An 18,864-nucleotide genomic window follows, 5' to 3' on the forward strand; every position below is an offset into this window, starting at 1 on the left:
TTTGACCTATTATTAAACTTGTAAATAATTTTCACTAAACATTACCATTTAACTAGTTCAATGTCCACAGACCTTCATTAAGGTAAAACATGAATTGTCACATGAATGTTGCCAATTGACCAATCCTTCTAATTGGTCCATAGTGCTGTTTGCAAACAAATCAAATCCATTTTCAAAAGCTCCACCACATGAAACTGGCATCAAATTGAACTGTTAACAACTCTGGCTATACAGGTATTATTAGTTATCCCGCGAGCGCGAGTGGAACACGGAATAATGTAGTGCGTCTGTGACCCACATACCACGAGGCCGAAGGCCGAGTGGTATGTGGGACACAGACGCACTACATTATTCCGTGTTCCACGAGCGCGAGCGTGATAACAAATTTATCTTCAAGCAAACTCGACGCACAATAAAGATGAAACGCACGCTGTACACAAAGTGCTTATCCTATTACACGTGCGTGGTTTGTACGGAATGGCGCGCGCATCTTGGAATATTGCAAAACGCAGAGTGCGGTATGAACCGTGGCCGTGCTACATGGTTATATGTAGCACGGCTTGTTGCCATGGATCGACCAATCAGGATCGAGGATTCAAGTTTACTTGAAGATAATGCATGTTACGCAACCTACCTCACTCTCCACAGTATTCAATCCTGATGGCGTTGTACTAGTCTCTCCTAGATTAGGGAATTGACCCTCATAGTACCTCTGTAGTAACATCAAGGCCCTGGACCCATAACCCATCTAAATATAATCAGAAGATATCAAACATTACAATTCGGGCGATTCACAATGCAGTGCGCCACCAAGAGTTTGCAATGGAGAGTCAACTTTTCAAGTTTACGGTCGACAAAATATGGCCCATTTGAATGAGCGTCAGTAGACACTTGAGCTAATTTGTTATAGATTGGGGCATAGCGTTCTGCCGCCTTACCAAAAATCACCATATTGATACAAAGAAAAGAAAAGGGCAAACATATACTCGAATCATACGCTTACGAAACTACTGACCGGAAAAAACGAACAATTTCAAATGTCCCGAGCTGCGAATTTGTCGACCATCTCCCACAATGCACTGGAAAAAAATTAACTCTCCGAAAATACAAAGTGAAATAATGCTATGGCTGTGAAAAATACGCCAAACTTTTTCTACCAAAACCTACATGTATCATATTTATCTGAATTTAGTTCTTTACTAGAATTCAATGACAGATTAAGTTTGAAACACTGTGCTGACTTGGATGAATGAGGTTAGATCTGATGTTTAAAGCTATAGTCCATCATTTGCAGCCATCCGAAAAAGTAACTGGCGTATTATTGTTGAAAAACATACTTGGTTGAAAGATAGTAAGTGGACTAAACTCCCTGTGAAATTAATCTTTCTGGCTAGCTATCATTTTGAAGTAATCAACGAAAGAAGGCCATTCCAACGGTGCGTCTTAAGACACACCGTAGGAAAATTTAAATTAGTAGTTTCTTTTGTTATTCGGCGCAGCGCGCGCAAGCATTGGCACGACGCACAGGCGCGCGCGGTTGCTATAATTCGTCGGATCAGTGCACGACATGGCGTATAGCTGCAATTCAAAACATGATTCAGCAACTTTTGATTGGAAATTGAGATCCTAGAATGCTGTTTTTCTCGGAATATACAGCTGGAGCTGAGCTAAAACTTCATCTGGGGCCAATTTCATAGAGCTGCTTACGCACAAAAATTTGCTTAAGCACAAAAACGTCTTGCTGAATAAAATCAGGTTTCCGGCCAAAACTCCACTCGATTATTATGTCAAGTAAACAACAGCTATATACCAGTCACAAGCAATGCACCTTACATGGCGTTTTGGCCGGTAACCTAATTTTACTAAGAAATGCTTTTTCGTGCTTCAGCAAATTTTGTGCTTAAGCAGCTCTATGAAATTGGGCCCAGGTTAGTTGTTCAGTACCCTTCTTTAGATTTTGAACACTTTTGTTGCTTCAAACGAACAAAATGCAGAAATTACAAATGATGGACTATATCTTTCATTGATTGAGCCTGGTGAGATCTAGTGCTCACTTCAGACGACCATCAAACAACATATGTTTCATGAATAGGAAACTATGCAATGCCATTAAATTTCATTTTAGCATAGTAGCCAACAAGCTGACATTTGAACAGGTACATTCTAACAGATCATGAAATGTGTTCTATAAATTGAAAAGAAAACTTTAAAAAAATAATGGAAATTTTTCAACTGGGCTTCAAAATGTCTGCTAAAAACTGAAATGTATACGGCAGTAAATATAGTAGTGATGACAGAACACGTCATGACAAGCTAGCCTGAATGACATATGTATATTAATGATGTACCCTAACGTGGCCCGGCCCCCAACATGGCGCACTCTGATATTTCGCCTGTAGCGCCTAGCTAGAGCAAAAGTTTTAACTGAAATTTCACAAAAAGTAAAATTTTATCAAGTTCTAAACACTTCCGTTTGTAAATCACCAGTTTATCTTCCCGTTAGAAAGTTAGAAGAAAAAAATATTTCATTGTGAATTTCCGATTTATTTCGAAGTGCACAGTGAACCCTTTGAAAATGTCCCCCCCAAAAATAAAAAAAATAATTTGCTGACAAACTTCTAGTTGAGTTTGTAAGAAGAAATAATAATTGTTTATCAGAATTTATCAACTTTACAGAAATTCTTAAATGTTAATTTGGTATTTTTCGCGATTTATTCAAGTGCGCCGCGTTGGGGAACACTCAGCCAATTTGTGCCCAATTTCCGGACGCCACCGTTTTAGAATTTCGGATTATATTTCATGAAACCGAAATTGTTCACAGAGGTTAAATAGTAAGCATTAATAAGGTAAATGTACCAGTATTTTGACTGAATGAATTTGAAGTTTGTCAACAAAGAAGTGTGGCAACACTTATGTTGAAAGTCTGGGTAATTGTCGAAGTGCGCCACGTTAGGGAACACCACTATACAGGTATCACAAGTCCTAAGTTCCCCCCAACATTATTCTTAATTAATGAAATAGAAATGCACGATTTCAACAATATCCCAAATGCAAATGACAGAGGACACTCTTCTGCCCATCTTGTGAGAAAATGATAGAAATCCAATCATGCATACCAACACGAAGCTCATTTGAATGAAAAAAGTGCAAAAAAAAAGTTGCAGTAAATAGCATTGCTCCAATGTACTGGTTTGAGTGATCCTGCAAGGCAGGGTAGACTTTCATTAAATAATAACTTTACCTTACAAAAGTGTCCTTATTTAAAAGGATGTTTAACTAAAACAAGACGCAATCTTGGTAATCTAACAGATAATTATAGACCTTTTAATGCAAAGATGACAAAGAAAATGCAAATTAAATGTAACATTTTTAAATGTCCCATGTAAAAACAGGAGTCTCTACTTGAAAGAGGAAGAACAAGAAAACCAATTTCAAAAATGTTACATTTAAGTTGCATTTTCTTTGTCATCTTTGCATTAAAAGGTCTATAATTATCTGTTAGATTACCAAGATTGTGTCTTGTGTTAGTTAAACATCCTTTTAAACAAGGAAACTTTTGTACTTAAGGTAAAGTTATTAATTAATGAAAGTCTACCCTGCCTTGCAGGATCACTCAAACCAGTACATTGGAGCAATGCTATTTACTGCAACTTTTTTTATTGGCACTTTTTTCATTCAAATGAGCTTCGTGTTGGTATGCGTGATTGGGTTTCTATCATTTTTTTTCACAAAATGGGCAGAAGAGTGTCCTCTGTCATTTGCATTTGGGATATTGTTGAACTCGTGCATTTCTATTTCATTAATTAAGAATAATGTTGGGGGGAACGTAGGACTTGTGATACCTGTATATTATTGAACTCAATATAGATGATGTGGGTTTCCTGAACAAGAATGTGAGAGTGTGCTTACCCCTTGGTAGTCAGGATGTGTGGCTATCCGCACAACCCGAGCACCGGATAAACTGGGAAAATCATTGTCTTGAAACTAAAAGAAAAAGAGCAAAAGTTATAAATAACCAGATATGACCTCTCATTGGTTTGTGGTGTCAGTGTCGCGTCATTTCAGGATGATGAGATCAGGTAATGAAGCCTTTATCCTGCAGCAAAAGGACATCTGAGTGTTTAAATACTTTGTTGACGATCTCATTAGTCTGTTACTTCAATCATTATTATTTTATCAATTAAAATCGCAGAGTACATTAAAAATGCTGCTGTAGTTATCACAGAATGCATGCTGCAAAGAAGTTTCATCTTTGCTAACTTCTTCAAATTATTTGCAACATTTATAGCATACTAGAAGCCCAGACAGCATAAACCAGACAACATACAGCAGGTACTAGATATCATGATTTCTGTTGTGAAAATGAGAAATGAGCTTTCTGGATTCAGGTTTCTTATATGCGACTGGTGTTATTATACAGAGGTGGCAGCAAGTCATTGTTTGCAAGTCCAAGTCAAGTCACAAGTCATTAGGTCCAGTCACAAGTCAAGTCACAAGTCATTTGGTCTAAACACAAGTCAAGTCACAAGTATCTTTGTCCTAGAACACGTCAAGTTGCACATTATTTTGTCCAGCTGTAATAAGCTAAAAGAATTAACCTGGCGTGAACTTACGAGTTATTTTGAACATGCCTCCTTAATTCCCCTTTTTCAATGTGTTGCAATTACTATTCTTGTGGTTTATCACATATCTGTCGGATATTAGCCCTTTGTATACTTTAATAAATTTACTTTACATTGTAGAAATAAATGTTGAGATAACCGTGAAAAAAAGACTTCACTCACTCGATTACATGTAGTATACTAACACTTTATTGTTCAATATTCATGTATACTAAACGCCTACCAATGGGTTAGGCTATCCGGTATTTTAAATGCAATTGAAAAAGGCCTGCTTTCTTTTCATGAAAGGTTCCTTTCAAAGTTTGTTCAACCAATACATTAAGCAAGAGACAATTGGTCATTGAAAACTGTAGTTTGTTGTGACAGTCTTATTGAAAACTTTTGAAACAAGTGGGAACTATTCATTTTACTGGATTCAGTCACTGAGGTCTATTTTCTGGAATGAAAAGCTAATTAAAAGTATAATAGCTTAATTAAAGTGTATTGGGTCGCTCCAGTAGCGTCTGACTTGGGTTGGTAACAAGTCATTTTTTGCAATCCCAAGTCAAGTCACAAGTCATTGTTTGCAAGTCCAAGTCAAGTCAAAGCTGGTATTTACAAGTCAAGTCACAAAAATAGCGACTCAAGTCCAAGACACATGACTCGAGTCAGCAACTCTGGTGTTATACATATGTAGGGTGTTACCTGTTGTAAGATGGTCCATGGAATGAGATCTCCCGAAGCCCTCTTGCCTCGGGATAAGCTAGACAGGATAGTCTGCTTGGAGATCTGGCCTTCTAAGCACACCTGATGAACAAACATTATCAGACATCAGGATTGCAACCAAAATACAAGGACACTCTTACAGCAATTTTAATGACAGGGGGTCTCTTAAAATCACATTATTATTGCCTGTGAAGTTTTGTTTCATGGTTCATGGATTATGATTGGAGGATCTGGAGTTCTATCCTGCTGCTGGCTGTGTGCATGGCCTTGGGCAAACAAATAGCAAGGGCTTTATACAAATATTTGTATTACATTTCCAGCACCCGATTTCACGAAGCGCTGCGACGCGTCGCAACTCAAGTTACGACGTGTAACACGTCGCAACTCGCGACGCGTCGTATCATCCATTTCACGAAAGTTGCAATGTGTTGAACGCGTCGTAAGTTCCTTGACAACGGCTTAAAACACGTCGTAACTTACGACGTGTCTAGTGGTCATCGCAAAATACGAAGAGTCCCTTTCTAAGCCAATTTAATGCCATAAACATGACAAAAACGAGATTATAATACCGAAGCAATGTGTGTAAAGTTGTAAATAAAAATATTAATTGAATAATTATGAATTAGACTGGAATATTGCAGTTGAAATTTCAAAGTAGCTACATGTATACAGTCCACTGAGAGTTTGTTTTCCTTCAAAATTGCATCGCACAGCCACCATTTTGTTTTACATTTTAACAGATTTCGAGCTGAGATCCGACGACTCTTTGTTGAATATCAGACAACTATTTACTGTCAATGACTATATACATAAAACAGTCATCAAGTTGTGCTATAAATACACCTACGACACGTCGCACTTACGACGTGTTTCGTGAAATGGATCGCAGGACGCGTCGCAGCTGCGACGCATCGTAGAGATACGACGCGTCGCATCGCTACGATGCATCATAAGTTACGAAGAGTTTGATGAAATCGGGTGCAGGCCGTGGAAACTGCGGATGAGAACAAGCATGGCTGAGGAGCCTTTTCAGCTCAAGACAATCCTAAAATGGAAATTATCAAATCAGAAAGAGAGAATTTTTTGGACCCCCCCAATTTTTTTTTAATAGGGTTACTTTTTGGAAAAATGAAGGCCACAAGACCCTTATTTACAAAAATCTCAAATTAAATCAATACACGTTTTAGTTTTAAACTACATATTGTTTAAGCTTCAAATCTATCATAAGAGTCTTGGCTAAAAGTTTTACTTTAAGCCTGTTATCACAAAATTACATGCGAATGGTAAGCCTTTGTAAGGCTATGTCTGAATGGCTTGCCTGCGGCTTGACATAGCACACGGGAGCAGCCACATCCACTTGCCATAGACCAGTATGATGTAGCTTAGCATTGATCAAACAAACATATTTACTTGATAGCATTATTTGTGGTCTCTAATTTATGAAAAGAGAGATACCTGGGTCAGGCAGCCACAGCACTGGGCCTTGCGAAAACACATAACCCCCAAAAGGCAATCTTATATAATATGTGAGGTTAAAGAGGTTGTGGAATGCTCGAAGACATTTCCGTTATTTTTCGGGTATATGTAGCCTAAGGTGTGATGAAATAAAAACGACTATTGTGTCTCGTTTATACTACGCTGCAGGACTACGCAGGACTCGGGAGTCCTGTTTATTACGTCACGATTTACTATGTTTTGTTTGCTACCCCCAACGACGACTTTTACACAAATTGCACGTTCGGGTCGAAACAGGACCTGAAAAACAGCTCTCAACAGTACCTTTTGTACTCGTTTCATGACAGACACAATAGTCGTTTTTATTTCATTACACCTTAGGCTACATATAACCGAAAAATGACGGAAATGTCTTCGAGCATTCCACAACCTCTTTAAAACCAATTGACTTGGGCAAAAAAGAAACAAAGTGCAAACTTATTCTTGCACGTGACATACCTGTAGTACACAAAGTATTTCAGGTAGACTATTTTGTGTAGGATCTACTGGTCCCAGTAGGCAAAAGACATGATGTGCTGGAGCATCAGATAGAAGCTGCAAATCATTGGGTGTATTCTGCAACACACAAATCAATCCACATAGGTTAACCATCTACAGTCGACTCTCGTTAGTACAAACTCTGTTAATACAAAATTCTGGTTATAACAAACATAAAGCCTTGGTCCGGACTGTGCATTTATGTGCACAATGAATTGGACTGAGGTCCTTTTAATACAAAATTCTGATATAACAAACAATTTGGCTAAGTCTGAATGAGTTTGTTATAACCAGAGTCGACTGTACATGTACAATCACATTGGAATCTCCCAGCGACTTTTTTCCCCAAGCTAACGATGTACCAGCTACACTATCAAGGCAAGAATTATACTCGGGTTGCAAGTAATGATTCAATACAATTAATGAAAAAGGGTTAAAATATCCTCAGTTGTGTCTTGTTTAAGGAAGGGTGAAACTTTCTGAAGTGATAATTAAGCTAGTGCAAAATGACCAGCAAGTTTACAGGCTGACATTCAATGTCTACTTTTTAAGACATACAGGTAATCTTTGATCGTAAAATAAATAAAACCCAAGTAGTTTGAAAAGTACATTCTCGGGGATTTCATGTCACAGTTCAAAGACTGTAAGATTGGTTCAGTGGGCAGTGTTGGAGTTTGAGAATTAAGAAGGTTTCTGGTTAAAAAAAAAACGCTGCCAAAAGAAAAAGGGATAACAATTAAATGCTTACAATGAATTTTACCACAAATTTAATATCGACTATTCTTAATTCAATATTAGGTTTTGCCTTTCCGATATTTTGATAAGGTATCTATGCATCTTATGAATACTTTAATTGCGGTACCCAATGTTACATCAGATTCGAACCAGCCAGCCGATCCCGCAAGCTTGGTGGTCGAGTGGTAAGACGTCTCCACTAGAAAGCAGGAGGTCATGGGTTCGAGTCCCACCCGAGTGATTTTTTCCAACTTTCACTCGAAAGGCAACACACTGCGTATGCAGTGTTTATATGTCGGTGAAGGGCTAAACCTAATATTGAATTTACACCACCCCGACACAAATTCCATTTTATGAATAGTCTATTCTTAAAATAATAATCTTCGGAGTTAATTACATATTTTTTCCTAAAAAATAATTTGGGAAATACGTGTTGAAAAATGAGAGTAGGTGATTTCTTGCTACCTTGTAGTGAGCTGCTACATATATGGACATCAGACGCTGCAGAAATACTTCAGAAGCCTTGTGAAAACTGAACAATGTATCTCGGTTGATGTAGTATGTGTGCATTGGTCAGGAAATAATAACAATTTGGGAATATTAACCCTAAGCCCTAGACCTTTTTGCTAGGAACCATCCTCAATCCTCCAAAATTTTACAACAGCGCCTACATTCTTCAAATTTTCAGACAGTCCTGCCTCAAAATGCATTCATCCTCAATCCTCCAAAATCCTCCTCATCCAAAAATGTTGCACTTATGTTGAAATGAAGGGTACCCAGCCCCTCAATCCTTCAAAACCATCAGACAGTCCTGCCTCAAAATACCATTCAGCCTCAATCCTCCAAAATCCTTTTCTGAAAAAAAAAATACCATTTAGCCTCAATCCTCCAAAATCCTTTTCTGAAAAATACCATTCAGCCTCAATCCTCCAAAATCCTTTTCTGAAAAATACCATTCAGCATGTTCAGCCTCAATCCTCCAAAATCCTTTTCTGAAAAAAATACCATTCAGCCTCAATCCTCCAAAATCCTCCAAAACCACAAGGAGGATTTTGGAGGATTGAGGAGGGTTAAAGTTAATGAATACAGACGTGGCCAATGCATATGCTCTATGATGAAAATGTGAAAAGACCTAGAATATCATGGAATTGTTTACATTACAAAGGGTATGTTGGTTCAGTGTGTAGACACCAAATTATCAATGGTACAATGGTCTGTTATAAGTGTAGCCCTAGAGGTGCAAGCATCATCATTGTCAAGCTGGGTGTCTGATGAATCTACCATCTGATGGGAATCATAGAAACTAAGAGACTTTCCAAGAGGAATTTTCAGGAAAAAAAAAAAGTTCCAAAATTTCCAAGAGGAATTTTCAGAATTTGACTGAAACACAATCAGAGGTGATGAAAGCACCAAAAGACAAGGATTTGTTTGTAAGAACTTCCACAAAACTCACATTTAGGCCGCTACAAACAAACCATGCACAAACGAAGACCCAATGCACGTACGTAGAGTAAGGGACCGTGACCATTCAGCCCTGGTATGAAAAGGGCCCCCCAGTACCTCGTCCGGTCCAAAGCCAGTCCGGTCTTCAGCCCAGTCTCGTCCGGTACATGGTCCTGTCTGACCAGAAGTTTTGAAGTCAGTCAGGCGCATCCATTTATTGCCCTTCAGAGAACCTCCAGAGCAGAACAATAGCAGACTTACCAGATTAAAGATAAAATCCTTCCATAACGCCTTGGTAATTTACGATCCCATTGTGCGCGAAACCGCATGGCAGGGGTTTTGATCTGTGCGGACGAAAGTGTTCTATTGTTTCGCGCTGAGAGATGAAAACCACAAGCGGGTTTCTTCTGGGATATATTACATGTGTCAATACTTGCAAACAATAGAGCCCAGGATAGGGGAGTTCCTGATTAGCAACCGGACCAGCTCCTGGGCTGGTAGCTGGGACGGTACAAGAGGACTTCTTGGGAGGGGACGAGCTTACTGGGGGGCCCTTTTCATACCGGGGCTGAATGGTCACGGGCCCTAAGTGTCCTGTACAGTGATAAAGCGTATGTGGCATGCAGTAAGCCAACGTCAGGTTGATCTGTGATTTGCTTGTGCCGTGACAGAATTTTTGGACAAGGCATTCACCGGAAGTGTCCATGATGGTATTTGGCCGTTCTTTGCCAACTGACTTGCATATTGTAGCCACGTGAGGTCATTGTTCGAGCTTCGTTAAGTGCATAGCGCGCAGCTTGTGTTTATGTTTTTAGGGGCCAGATACCATCACGGACACTAACGCCGAGCGCTTCACGCGTGACCAAGGCTTGTTCCGTCGTGGCGTAAGCAAATCACAGGTCAAGCTGACAGGATGGCTGTACTGGGCAACTGGTTCCTGCTGCTATAAAGAAAACAACCAGGACAGACCGAGAACAGTTTAGGCCAAGTTCGCGCAAGGACTATAGTTGACCAATGGTTAACTAACGTTTGCCCGAACTCTGTCTAGTCGACGGTGGTTGACTACGCGAGTCGACTATTTGGAACCAGCCTACTGGGGTTGGTTGCTTCGCTGGTAACCAATAGCCGTGTGCATTCAGAACGCTAGCAGAGAGCCAGGATCCAGAAGTTTTGCGATGACATTTTGACCAGCTTTGACGAGAGACGTTCGCATGTTACTATCAGTGCGCAGGCTACCGCAATGGGTCTAGCTCAAATGGCCTTCCTGTTCAAGCTTCGACATCGTTAAAGATTATCATTGGAAAGATGATGAAAGACATTCCAAAGACTTGATCTCTTTTTTCTGTGTATTTCTTTTACATTTTTGTGTATGTATCTCAAATTTGTAGTGATACAACCTAGCGTTTTTGTATTTTTTTTGCTGCCAGTTCACCAACGTGATTGTTGGTACATGGCAGTCCACACATGCTGACACAATGCAATCAAAACCATGTAGGATGCTGTCTTCTCTTCTTTACTAACGTTATGTATTAAAGATATAGTCCATCATTTGTAATTTGTGCATTTTGTTTATTTGAAGCAACAAAAGTGTTCAAAATCTAATGACATGAATGAAGGATACTGAACAACTAACCTGATGAAGTTTCAGTTCAGCTTCAGCAGTATATTCCGAGAAAAACAGCATTCTAGGATCTCAATTTCAAATCAAAAGTTGCTGAATCATGTTTTGAATTGCAGCTATACGCGATGTCGCGCACTGATCCGACGAATTATAGCAACCGCGCGCGCCTGTGTGTCGTGCCAGTGCTTGCGCGCGCTGCGCCGAATAACAAAACAAACTACTAATTTAAATTTTCCTACGGTGCGTCTTAAGACGCACTGTTGGAAAGGCCTTCTTTCGTTGATTTCTTCAAAATGATAGCTTGCCAGAAGGATTAATTTCACAGGGAGTTTAGTTCCCTTACTATCTTTCAACCAAGTATGTTTTTCAACAATAATACACCAGTTACTTTTTCGGATGGCTGCAAATGATGGACTATAGCTTTAAATGTTGTGCATGATTTAGAATTCCCCATTTTGGTATATTTTCCTTGAATTAAAACAACTAGGTATTATTAAACACAATATGCGAAATATGTGAAATACATCGTGACTACATCTAATAAGTCACATAAGAAAATGGTGTTTTGTGAGTAAGAATTCAATGACAGATTCAAGCCTCAAGTCTTGATCAATTACAGAAACACAAAAACTGTATCTTTGTTCTGGAACCATTTGTAGATTTTCTTATTCCCATTTTGATATCTGTAAACCTTTAAGACAGAAATGGAATGTATCCATTAACCCTAACTCCCTAGGGGGTGTGCAAAATCGTATTGAAATTTGAGGATTCAGGACTGTTTGGGCTAAGCAATTACCCCAGTGGGATATAATAACGATTATTTTGATTTTAAATTTTTTTTTTTTTTTAAATATAGCCAAGGATATAAGTCACAGTCTTGTGGCACTGGGCATCCTGAAGATATGCGTGGTACACTAGCCACATCCAGGCACAGCAGACTATTCAACCACTGCTCTACTTCATCGCCCACACTGTAACGAATGGACTCCTCAAGACAAACCTCATGTAGAATACGACCTGTACAAACACGCCAACAAAGAATCAAATGATCACAATCAATCAATCATTATGTGGCCGATGTTTTTAGATATGTCACCCAAAGATAAAGTAGGGTTTGTGGTAATATCATGGACAGATGTCCATTTTGAAATACAGGTAGGTTGTGCTCCATGGACATTCTATTTTCCCTCGGCTTCGCCTCCGGAAAAATAGAATGTCCATGGATTACCTCGGGAGGCTAGTTTTACTACACCACGAGATAAAGCAATCAATATTTGTATATCAGACGTTCTACCGGAGATGGGCTGGGTGGAGAACGGGTGATACTCAGACTAAATGCAGAGTGCTATACTTCAATAATTGTGTAAAGCTATTTTTCGTCTATTGTGAACGCTCCGACTGTATTTTCATCAGGTGTTGTCATGATACATGATGAGTGTTTAAAGCATCTCCTACTCGGCCAACTGACTGATCTGACCTGTAGCTGATGACCCAGCCTCTATGCTAGTCCTAGCCTGTGTCTTGCCACTGCCACCAAATGATGCATTCTGCTGCCTCAGCTGCTGAATTAACTTCAATGACAGAGAGCGTCCTGTCCCCTCATATCTGAAACAAAATAGAGTTTATATCCAAGGAAACACGGTTAAACACATTGATGCATACCTCAGACAGTTTAGCCATTCCAGCTATTCCTATTGGTCGAGAGCCCGTCACATGGCCGGTCTTAAACGGATAATAAAGACATGGCTAGCTGGTCTTAAACACTTTTCCAGTTTCACAATAAAATGTGGACTCCTAAAAGTCCAGTGCCTTTTACTGTTTCATTGGTTGAACGTTCACAAATCTCACGTAGGCATGCGCAACACTACCAGCGAGTCAAAATTTTATAGTTCAAAATTCCAAACACAACGCCCCAGGTGCGTTCTGCGCGACATCGCGCAGAACAAGCCACGCGCGCGTCACTCTCCATAAAAGCGTTGTTTACATCTTACTCGCCAGCTGAAAACTCCATTATTTTGCCAGAGGGATGTTTCAAAAAGCATGAAGTGAACTTGTTGAACAAAATCGGGATTTTTTGAACAAATAATTTAATTATTTTTTTTACCATAAAGGTATTTACGAATGGGAATAAATATGTGCTCGGTCGGTATTTATCACTCTGTTTAACCCTTTCCTTACCATGGGCGACTTTTGTCGACAAGAAGAACCCCCTGCTGGTTCCCATGGGCGACTTTAGTCGACCAGGAAACCACACACAGAACACCCTCAACACACATTATTTACTACTTTTCAGAAAGGCGGCATGTTGATATGTTTGGCCGCCCATACATCAACCATATATTAGCTGAAAGAGTGTTTTCGGATCGTTCTAATGGTGTAGTTTATTCATAGCGTTACCATTACAAAAAAATGAGAAAAGTGCTTCAGAATAATCCACTCACAAATTGAGGTATGGAGTGCCATTTGGTCATGTGGTGAAATGGCTTGCAGTTTGATAAATGGGACCACATGAAGAAAAAGGCATAACTGTCTTATATTTGCACGTATGGACTTCATTTTTACATCACATAAAAGAGTAAGGTTCAAGGAACAAACTTTACACATAGCACCTATGATTTAAATCACTCCTTGGCAGTGAAAATCTGGGTTGAAAAAAGAGAGTTTTGGACTTGTGGTCGTTTGTTTCACGCTCTAGTGATTTCCGCATGACTGAGCAAACAATTTGGTCCTGGGGAGAGCCAAGTCAATAAACAATGTGGTAATGAAAGGGTTAAGACCGCTTAGAGTCTGGGTGCTGATAATTACCCTCGCCTCCGGCTCGGGTAATTATCAGCACCCAGACTCTAAGTGGTCTTAAACGGAGTGATAAAAACCTCCCGAGCACACATTTATTCCCTTTAATATTGACACACCATTTCTGTGGCAGTCTATATGCCACAATTTTATTGAATGTGGCGCATAAATTCTCACAGTAACTTTCATAACTTGACTACATGCGTGGTGGTCGAGTGGCAAGACGTCTGCACTAGTAAGCAGGAGGTTGTGGGTTCGAGTCTCACCCGAGTGATTTGTTTTCCTCACAATCACTCAGGGGCAACACGTTCAAATTATTGCATCAAAGTTTCATTATGTAATAAAAACAAAAGCAAAAGTGCTTTGATATAAAATAAAAGAAGAATCAAGCATTTACCCATTAACGGTTGATGACATGAATACAAGGTATGGTCCCAGTAGTTCCTTGACTAATGGTAGTGGGATAGCCGCTGCTTCGTCTATGATGACTAGCTCAGCTTGGCCTAGCTTGACTGCATCACCAGGATGGATGTACTATCAAACAAACACACATCAATACAACGACAATGGGTATCTTTACTAGAAAGTATCCTGAATCCGCCAAAACCCACCAATTATGTCACGTTAAAGGGAATATACATCATTTGCTTTTGCTGTAATTTTCAGAAATGGATGGAATTGGGGGGTTGGAAATATATAGAAAATATAGTTACACTGACTTTTTTGAGGTTTTGGGTTCGAAAATGCTATAAAAACCAAGAAAAACAATCATTTTCCTGTAGTCTGACTCCATATAAGAAGAAACAGAGCAGTTTACACACATTGGGGAATTGTAAGGTCAGGGAACAAGTCTAGCTGGCTTGTACCCGTTCATAGGTGTGTAATCGATTGCAAACAAGTGCGATGGTCAATTGGGGCCAGTTTTTGAAAAAAAGCCAGTTTTTTCCAACGCTGGTCAGCCGACCAGCGTTGGAAATTGATACAAAAATACCACTTTTCTTGAAAATGACAGTATACCAGGTGCCATGATTTTACAGGATGCTTTACACTGTCATTCACTAACAGTCCAGCAAGGTATTTCAAAATGATTTGGTAGTTTTATTTTTTGATGTTTGCAAATGTTGTATTTTCCCTTTAAAAATGTTGGAGTTGGTGACTACTCAATATGGAGGTATCCTGAATCCATTAAATCCTGCAGTACGCTAGGCTTACAATCCTGAGTCCATCAAAATCCCCCAGTTTTCAATATAGAGGTATCCAGAATTTGGCGAAAGTCTCCACAGGGGTATTGATATGGATGGATTCAGGAAGGTTGGGGTTAATGGTACTGTAACATTGGTAGAAGTGTTAAAAAGTGCCACAAAACATGCCACAAAAATTGCAACTATATGTTCTTGTAATTGCAAAAAATTGCCAATTTAACATCAAACAGGACTATTTGTAGTCTGGTAATCCAGCACTAAGAATTTATTGTGCAAATAGAAACATCACAAACTTGACATTGTTTTTTTTTCTCAAAAAGTACAACCATAAATATATTCCTCATTGCAAAATCAAACAACTTATATTAATAATAATAATAATAATAAACTGGTGATTTTTATAGCGCTTTTAGCAAGATCAAAGTGCTTTACGGAGAAGAAACAATCAATAAGAGCTAGTGGTATAGAACAAAGTGATAGGTTTGGAGAAGCTTCTTGAAAATGTGGATAGATTGGGAGTCTCTGATGTGTAATGGGATCTTGTTCCATTCTTTAGGACCTGCAATGGAGGCTTTGTTTCCTGTACTCTTGGTAGTGATGGTTGTCCGTAGGCGGGATTTATCAGATGAAGACCTGCACCCGATTTCATGAAACTCTTCGTAACTTACGATGCATCGCAGCGATGCGACGCGTCGTATCTCTATGATGCGTTGCAGCTGCGACGCGTCCTGCGATCCGTTTCACAAAACACGTCTTACGTGCGACGCGTCGTAGGTGTATTTATAGCACAACTCGGTGACTGTTTTATGTATTAAGTCAGCGTACAGTAAATAGTCGTCTGATATTCAACAAACAGTCGTCGGATCTCAGCTCAAAATTTGTTAAAACGTAAAACAAAATGGCGGCCGTGCGATGCAATTTTGAAGGAAAACAAGCTCTCATTGGACTGTATAGCTACTTTGAAATTTCAACTCTAATATTCTGGTCTGATGCATAATTTTTCAATGAAGTTTCTATTTACAACTTTACACACATTGCCTCGGTATTATAATCTCGTTAATGTAATGTTAATGGCATAAAACTGGCTTAGAAATTACTCTTCTTAGCAGCGCTTCGTGAAATCGGGTGCAGCACCTCCCTACCAGGTTCATGAAAGGAAAGAAGTTCAGCCAAGTAGGGGGGAGCTCTGCTGTGTTGTGACTTGTAGACATGCATGAGTAATTTGAAAAGGATGCGATGTTTGAGTGGTAACCAGTGTAGCTGCTGAATAAGACTGGAAGCACATTCAGATCGGCCAACGGAGAAAACAAGCCTGGCAGAACGATTTTGAAGTTCTTGTAGTCTGTCGATATCACCTTGTGGCTAATACCGTACAGTAAAGAATTACAATAGTCAAGGCAAGAAGTGATCGGACAGCGTACAGCATGATGAAAGGTGTGTTGATGGATGAATTAACGGATGCGATTTATGTTGCGGAGGTGAAAGTTCAAGGATTTACAAACATTTGTAACATGATGCGACATAGACATTGTAGAATCAAAAATACCCCCAAGATTTTTAATTGTGTGCGATGGTCAAATAATAGTTTCTCCAACTTGAAATGCGAGATCTGTCAATGAGTTGATGAGGTGATGCTGCAATGAAAAATTATGTTTTGGCATCATTGAGCTCCAGTTTGTTAGAGCCCACCCACTGTCTACTGTTCTGTATAATGGCGAAGTAAAGCTACATTTACATGTAGATTTAACACCAGACTCAATGTTACTGCATGGAGCGGCATACTTGGTTCTTGGTTGGTTCTTCTCCTTAATACTCCGCGTGGGAGTTTATACAGGAGGCCAGAAACACAGGGGCAAACCCCTTCTCTTAGCGATAAGTGTTTACTGGGTTCTTTTACGTGCATTTATGCAACACACGGGACCTACGGCTTAACGTCCCATCCGAAGGACGAAGCAATAATGGTTAAAGTGCCTTGCTTAAGAGCACAAGTGTCCGCCGGCGGGCTCGAACCCACGTCACTGTTGCCTCTGAAACACCAGAACATGAGTACGGTACTCTTAACCGCTAGGCCATGACACTCCAGACGATTTGTCATAAAGCGCCAGAAGATTAACAAGGAAATTCTTGCGGGGAGTATGACTTGGGTTGCAATTGGTAAAGGAACCACTGACTTGAATTACATCAATTTCAAAATGGAGCCTATTTTGAGCTGTCATCAGGCTGTCTGAATTTCTCATCTACAGCTGCTGTCTACATGTAGGTCCTAACTCATTACATCTACGTGAGAACAAGCTGACAATAGACTAAGCCACAGCCAGAACAAGCTGACAATAGACTAAGCCACAGCCAGAACAAGCTGACAATAGACTAAGCCACAGCCAGAACAAGCTGACAATAGACTAAGCCACAGCCAGAACAAGCTGACAATAGACTAAGCCACAGCCAGAACAAGCTGACAATAGACTAAGCCACAGCCAGAACAAGCTGACAATAGACTAAGCCACAGCCAGAACAAGCTGACAATAGACTTAGCCACAGCCAGAACGAGCTGACAATAGACTTAGCCACAGCCATAGCTATAGAAGCTGGCTTTTGCAAACAGCCATAGCCTTACCAACCTGTATTGTCTGCCTGTGTTCCCTGTATATGTTGACTCTAACAATAGCCTTGTTGAATTCTGGGTTGGTAGACTGGACTAACTCATAGTCAAGATGCTCCTACAAACAAATGATATATCAGACTTTGTTTAACAAAATCAATGTCGTAATAAGTTCCAAAATGATTACTTAGTTACTTGATTAAAGATATAGTCCATCATTTGTAATTTGTGCATTTTGTTCGTTTGAAGCAACAAAAGTGTTCAAAATCTAATGAAGGATACTGAACAACTAACCCGATGAAGTTTCAGCTCAGCTTCAGCTGTATATTCCGAGAAAAACAGCATTCTAGGATCGCATTTCAAATCAAAAGTTGCTGAATCATGTTTTGAATTGGACCTGAATTCAGCGTCCAAGACACGTTCTCACTGAGCCGATTGCAGCTATACGCGATGTCACGCACTGATCCGACGAATTACAGCAACCGCGCGCACGTGTGTGTCATGCCAATGCTTGCGCGCACTTCTCTAAATAACAAAACGAACTACTAATTTAAATTTTGGAAAGGCCTTCTTTCGTTGATTACTTCAAAATGACAGCTTGCCAGAAAGAATAATTTCACAGGGAGTTTCGTCCACTTACTATCTTTTAACCAAGTATGTTTTTTCAACAATAATTACGCCAGCTACTTTTCGGATTGCTGCAAATGATGGACTATAGCTTTAATCTATCAATTATTTGGTTCATTTCTTTGATTTGATCAATCAAAAGACACTCTCGGATAATGAGTTTTTCTTTCCAGAAAATTCAAAAGCACATGCTTGGATTCCGCAGGTAACTGTAGCTTAACTTGTATTTTAATGTTGGATTCTGTTGGATTACACACTCAGCAATATCAAAATGTGAACAGGATGACAAATTATGTGTCAACTAAATAGTTGATTAAATATTCATGCACCTACCTGATAGTCTAATGCATCAAATCCTTTGAAGACAAATTCAAAGAGAGTTCGTAGATTCTCAGGGCTGGGTGCAGTCACAAAGATGTTGGAATACCTGCCAATTGACAAAAGAACAATCACAACTTTACAGAAAAGTGTTTTTAATGATCAAAAAAGGGAAAATTGTTCGGAGAAAAATACCCTTGAAAGCAA

The 18,864-nt window shown here is 39.5% G+C and overlaps 1 protein-coding gene across 3 annotated transcripts in view; it reads right to left on the minus strand.

The window, feature by feature from the left end:
• The window catches only part of LOC119723915 (RNA cytidine acetyltransferase-like), a 52,213-nt gene that overhangs the window by 17,101 nt on the left and 16,248 nt on the right, over window positions 1-18,864 (minus strand). For all 3 annotated transcript variants that reach the window (XM_038194831.1, XM_038194823.1, XM_038194840.1), the window contains 10 exons: window positions 18,673-18,766; window positions 17,732-17,830; window positions 14,309-14,445; window positions 12,596-12,723; window positions 11,985-12,135; window positions 8,520-8,616; window positions 7,281-7,397; window positions 5,307-5,408; window positions 3,910-3,984; window positions 635-748 (listed from right to left, as the gene is read on the minus strand). In XM_038194831.1, the coding sequence (XP_038050759.1) occupies window positions 635-748; window positions 3,910-3,984; window positions 5,307-5,408; window positions 7,281-7,397; window positions 8,520-8,616; window positions 11,985-12,135; window positions 12,596-12,723; window positions 14,309-14,445; window positions 17,732-17,830; window positions 18,673-18,766 (1,114 nt within the window). The remainder of the gene's footprint in view (window positions 1-634; window positions 749-3,909; window positions 3,985-5,306; window positions 5,409-7,280; window positions 7,398-8,519; window positions 8,617-11,984; window positions 12,136-12,595; window positions 12,724-14,308; window positions 14,446-17,731; window positions 17,831-18,672; window positions 18,767-18,864) is intronic.

The sequence above is a fragment of the Patiria miniata genome, unplaced genomic scaffold (assembly GCF_015706575.1).
Source record: "Patiria miniata isolate m_02_andy unplaced genomic scaffold, ASM1570657v1 HiC_scaffold_1, whole genome shotgun sequence".
In the NCBI taxonomy this organism is placed as follows: Eukaryota; Metazoa; Echinodermata; class Asteroidea; order Valvatida; family Asterinidae; genus Patiria; species Patiria miniata.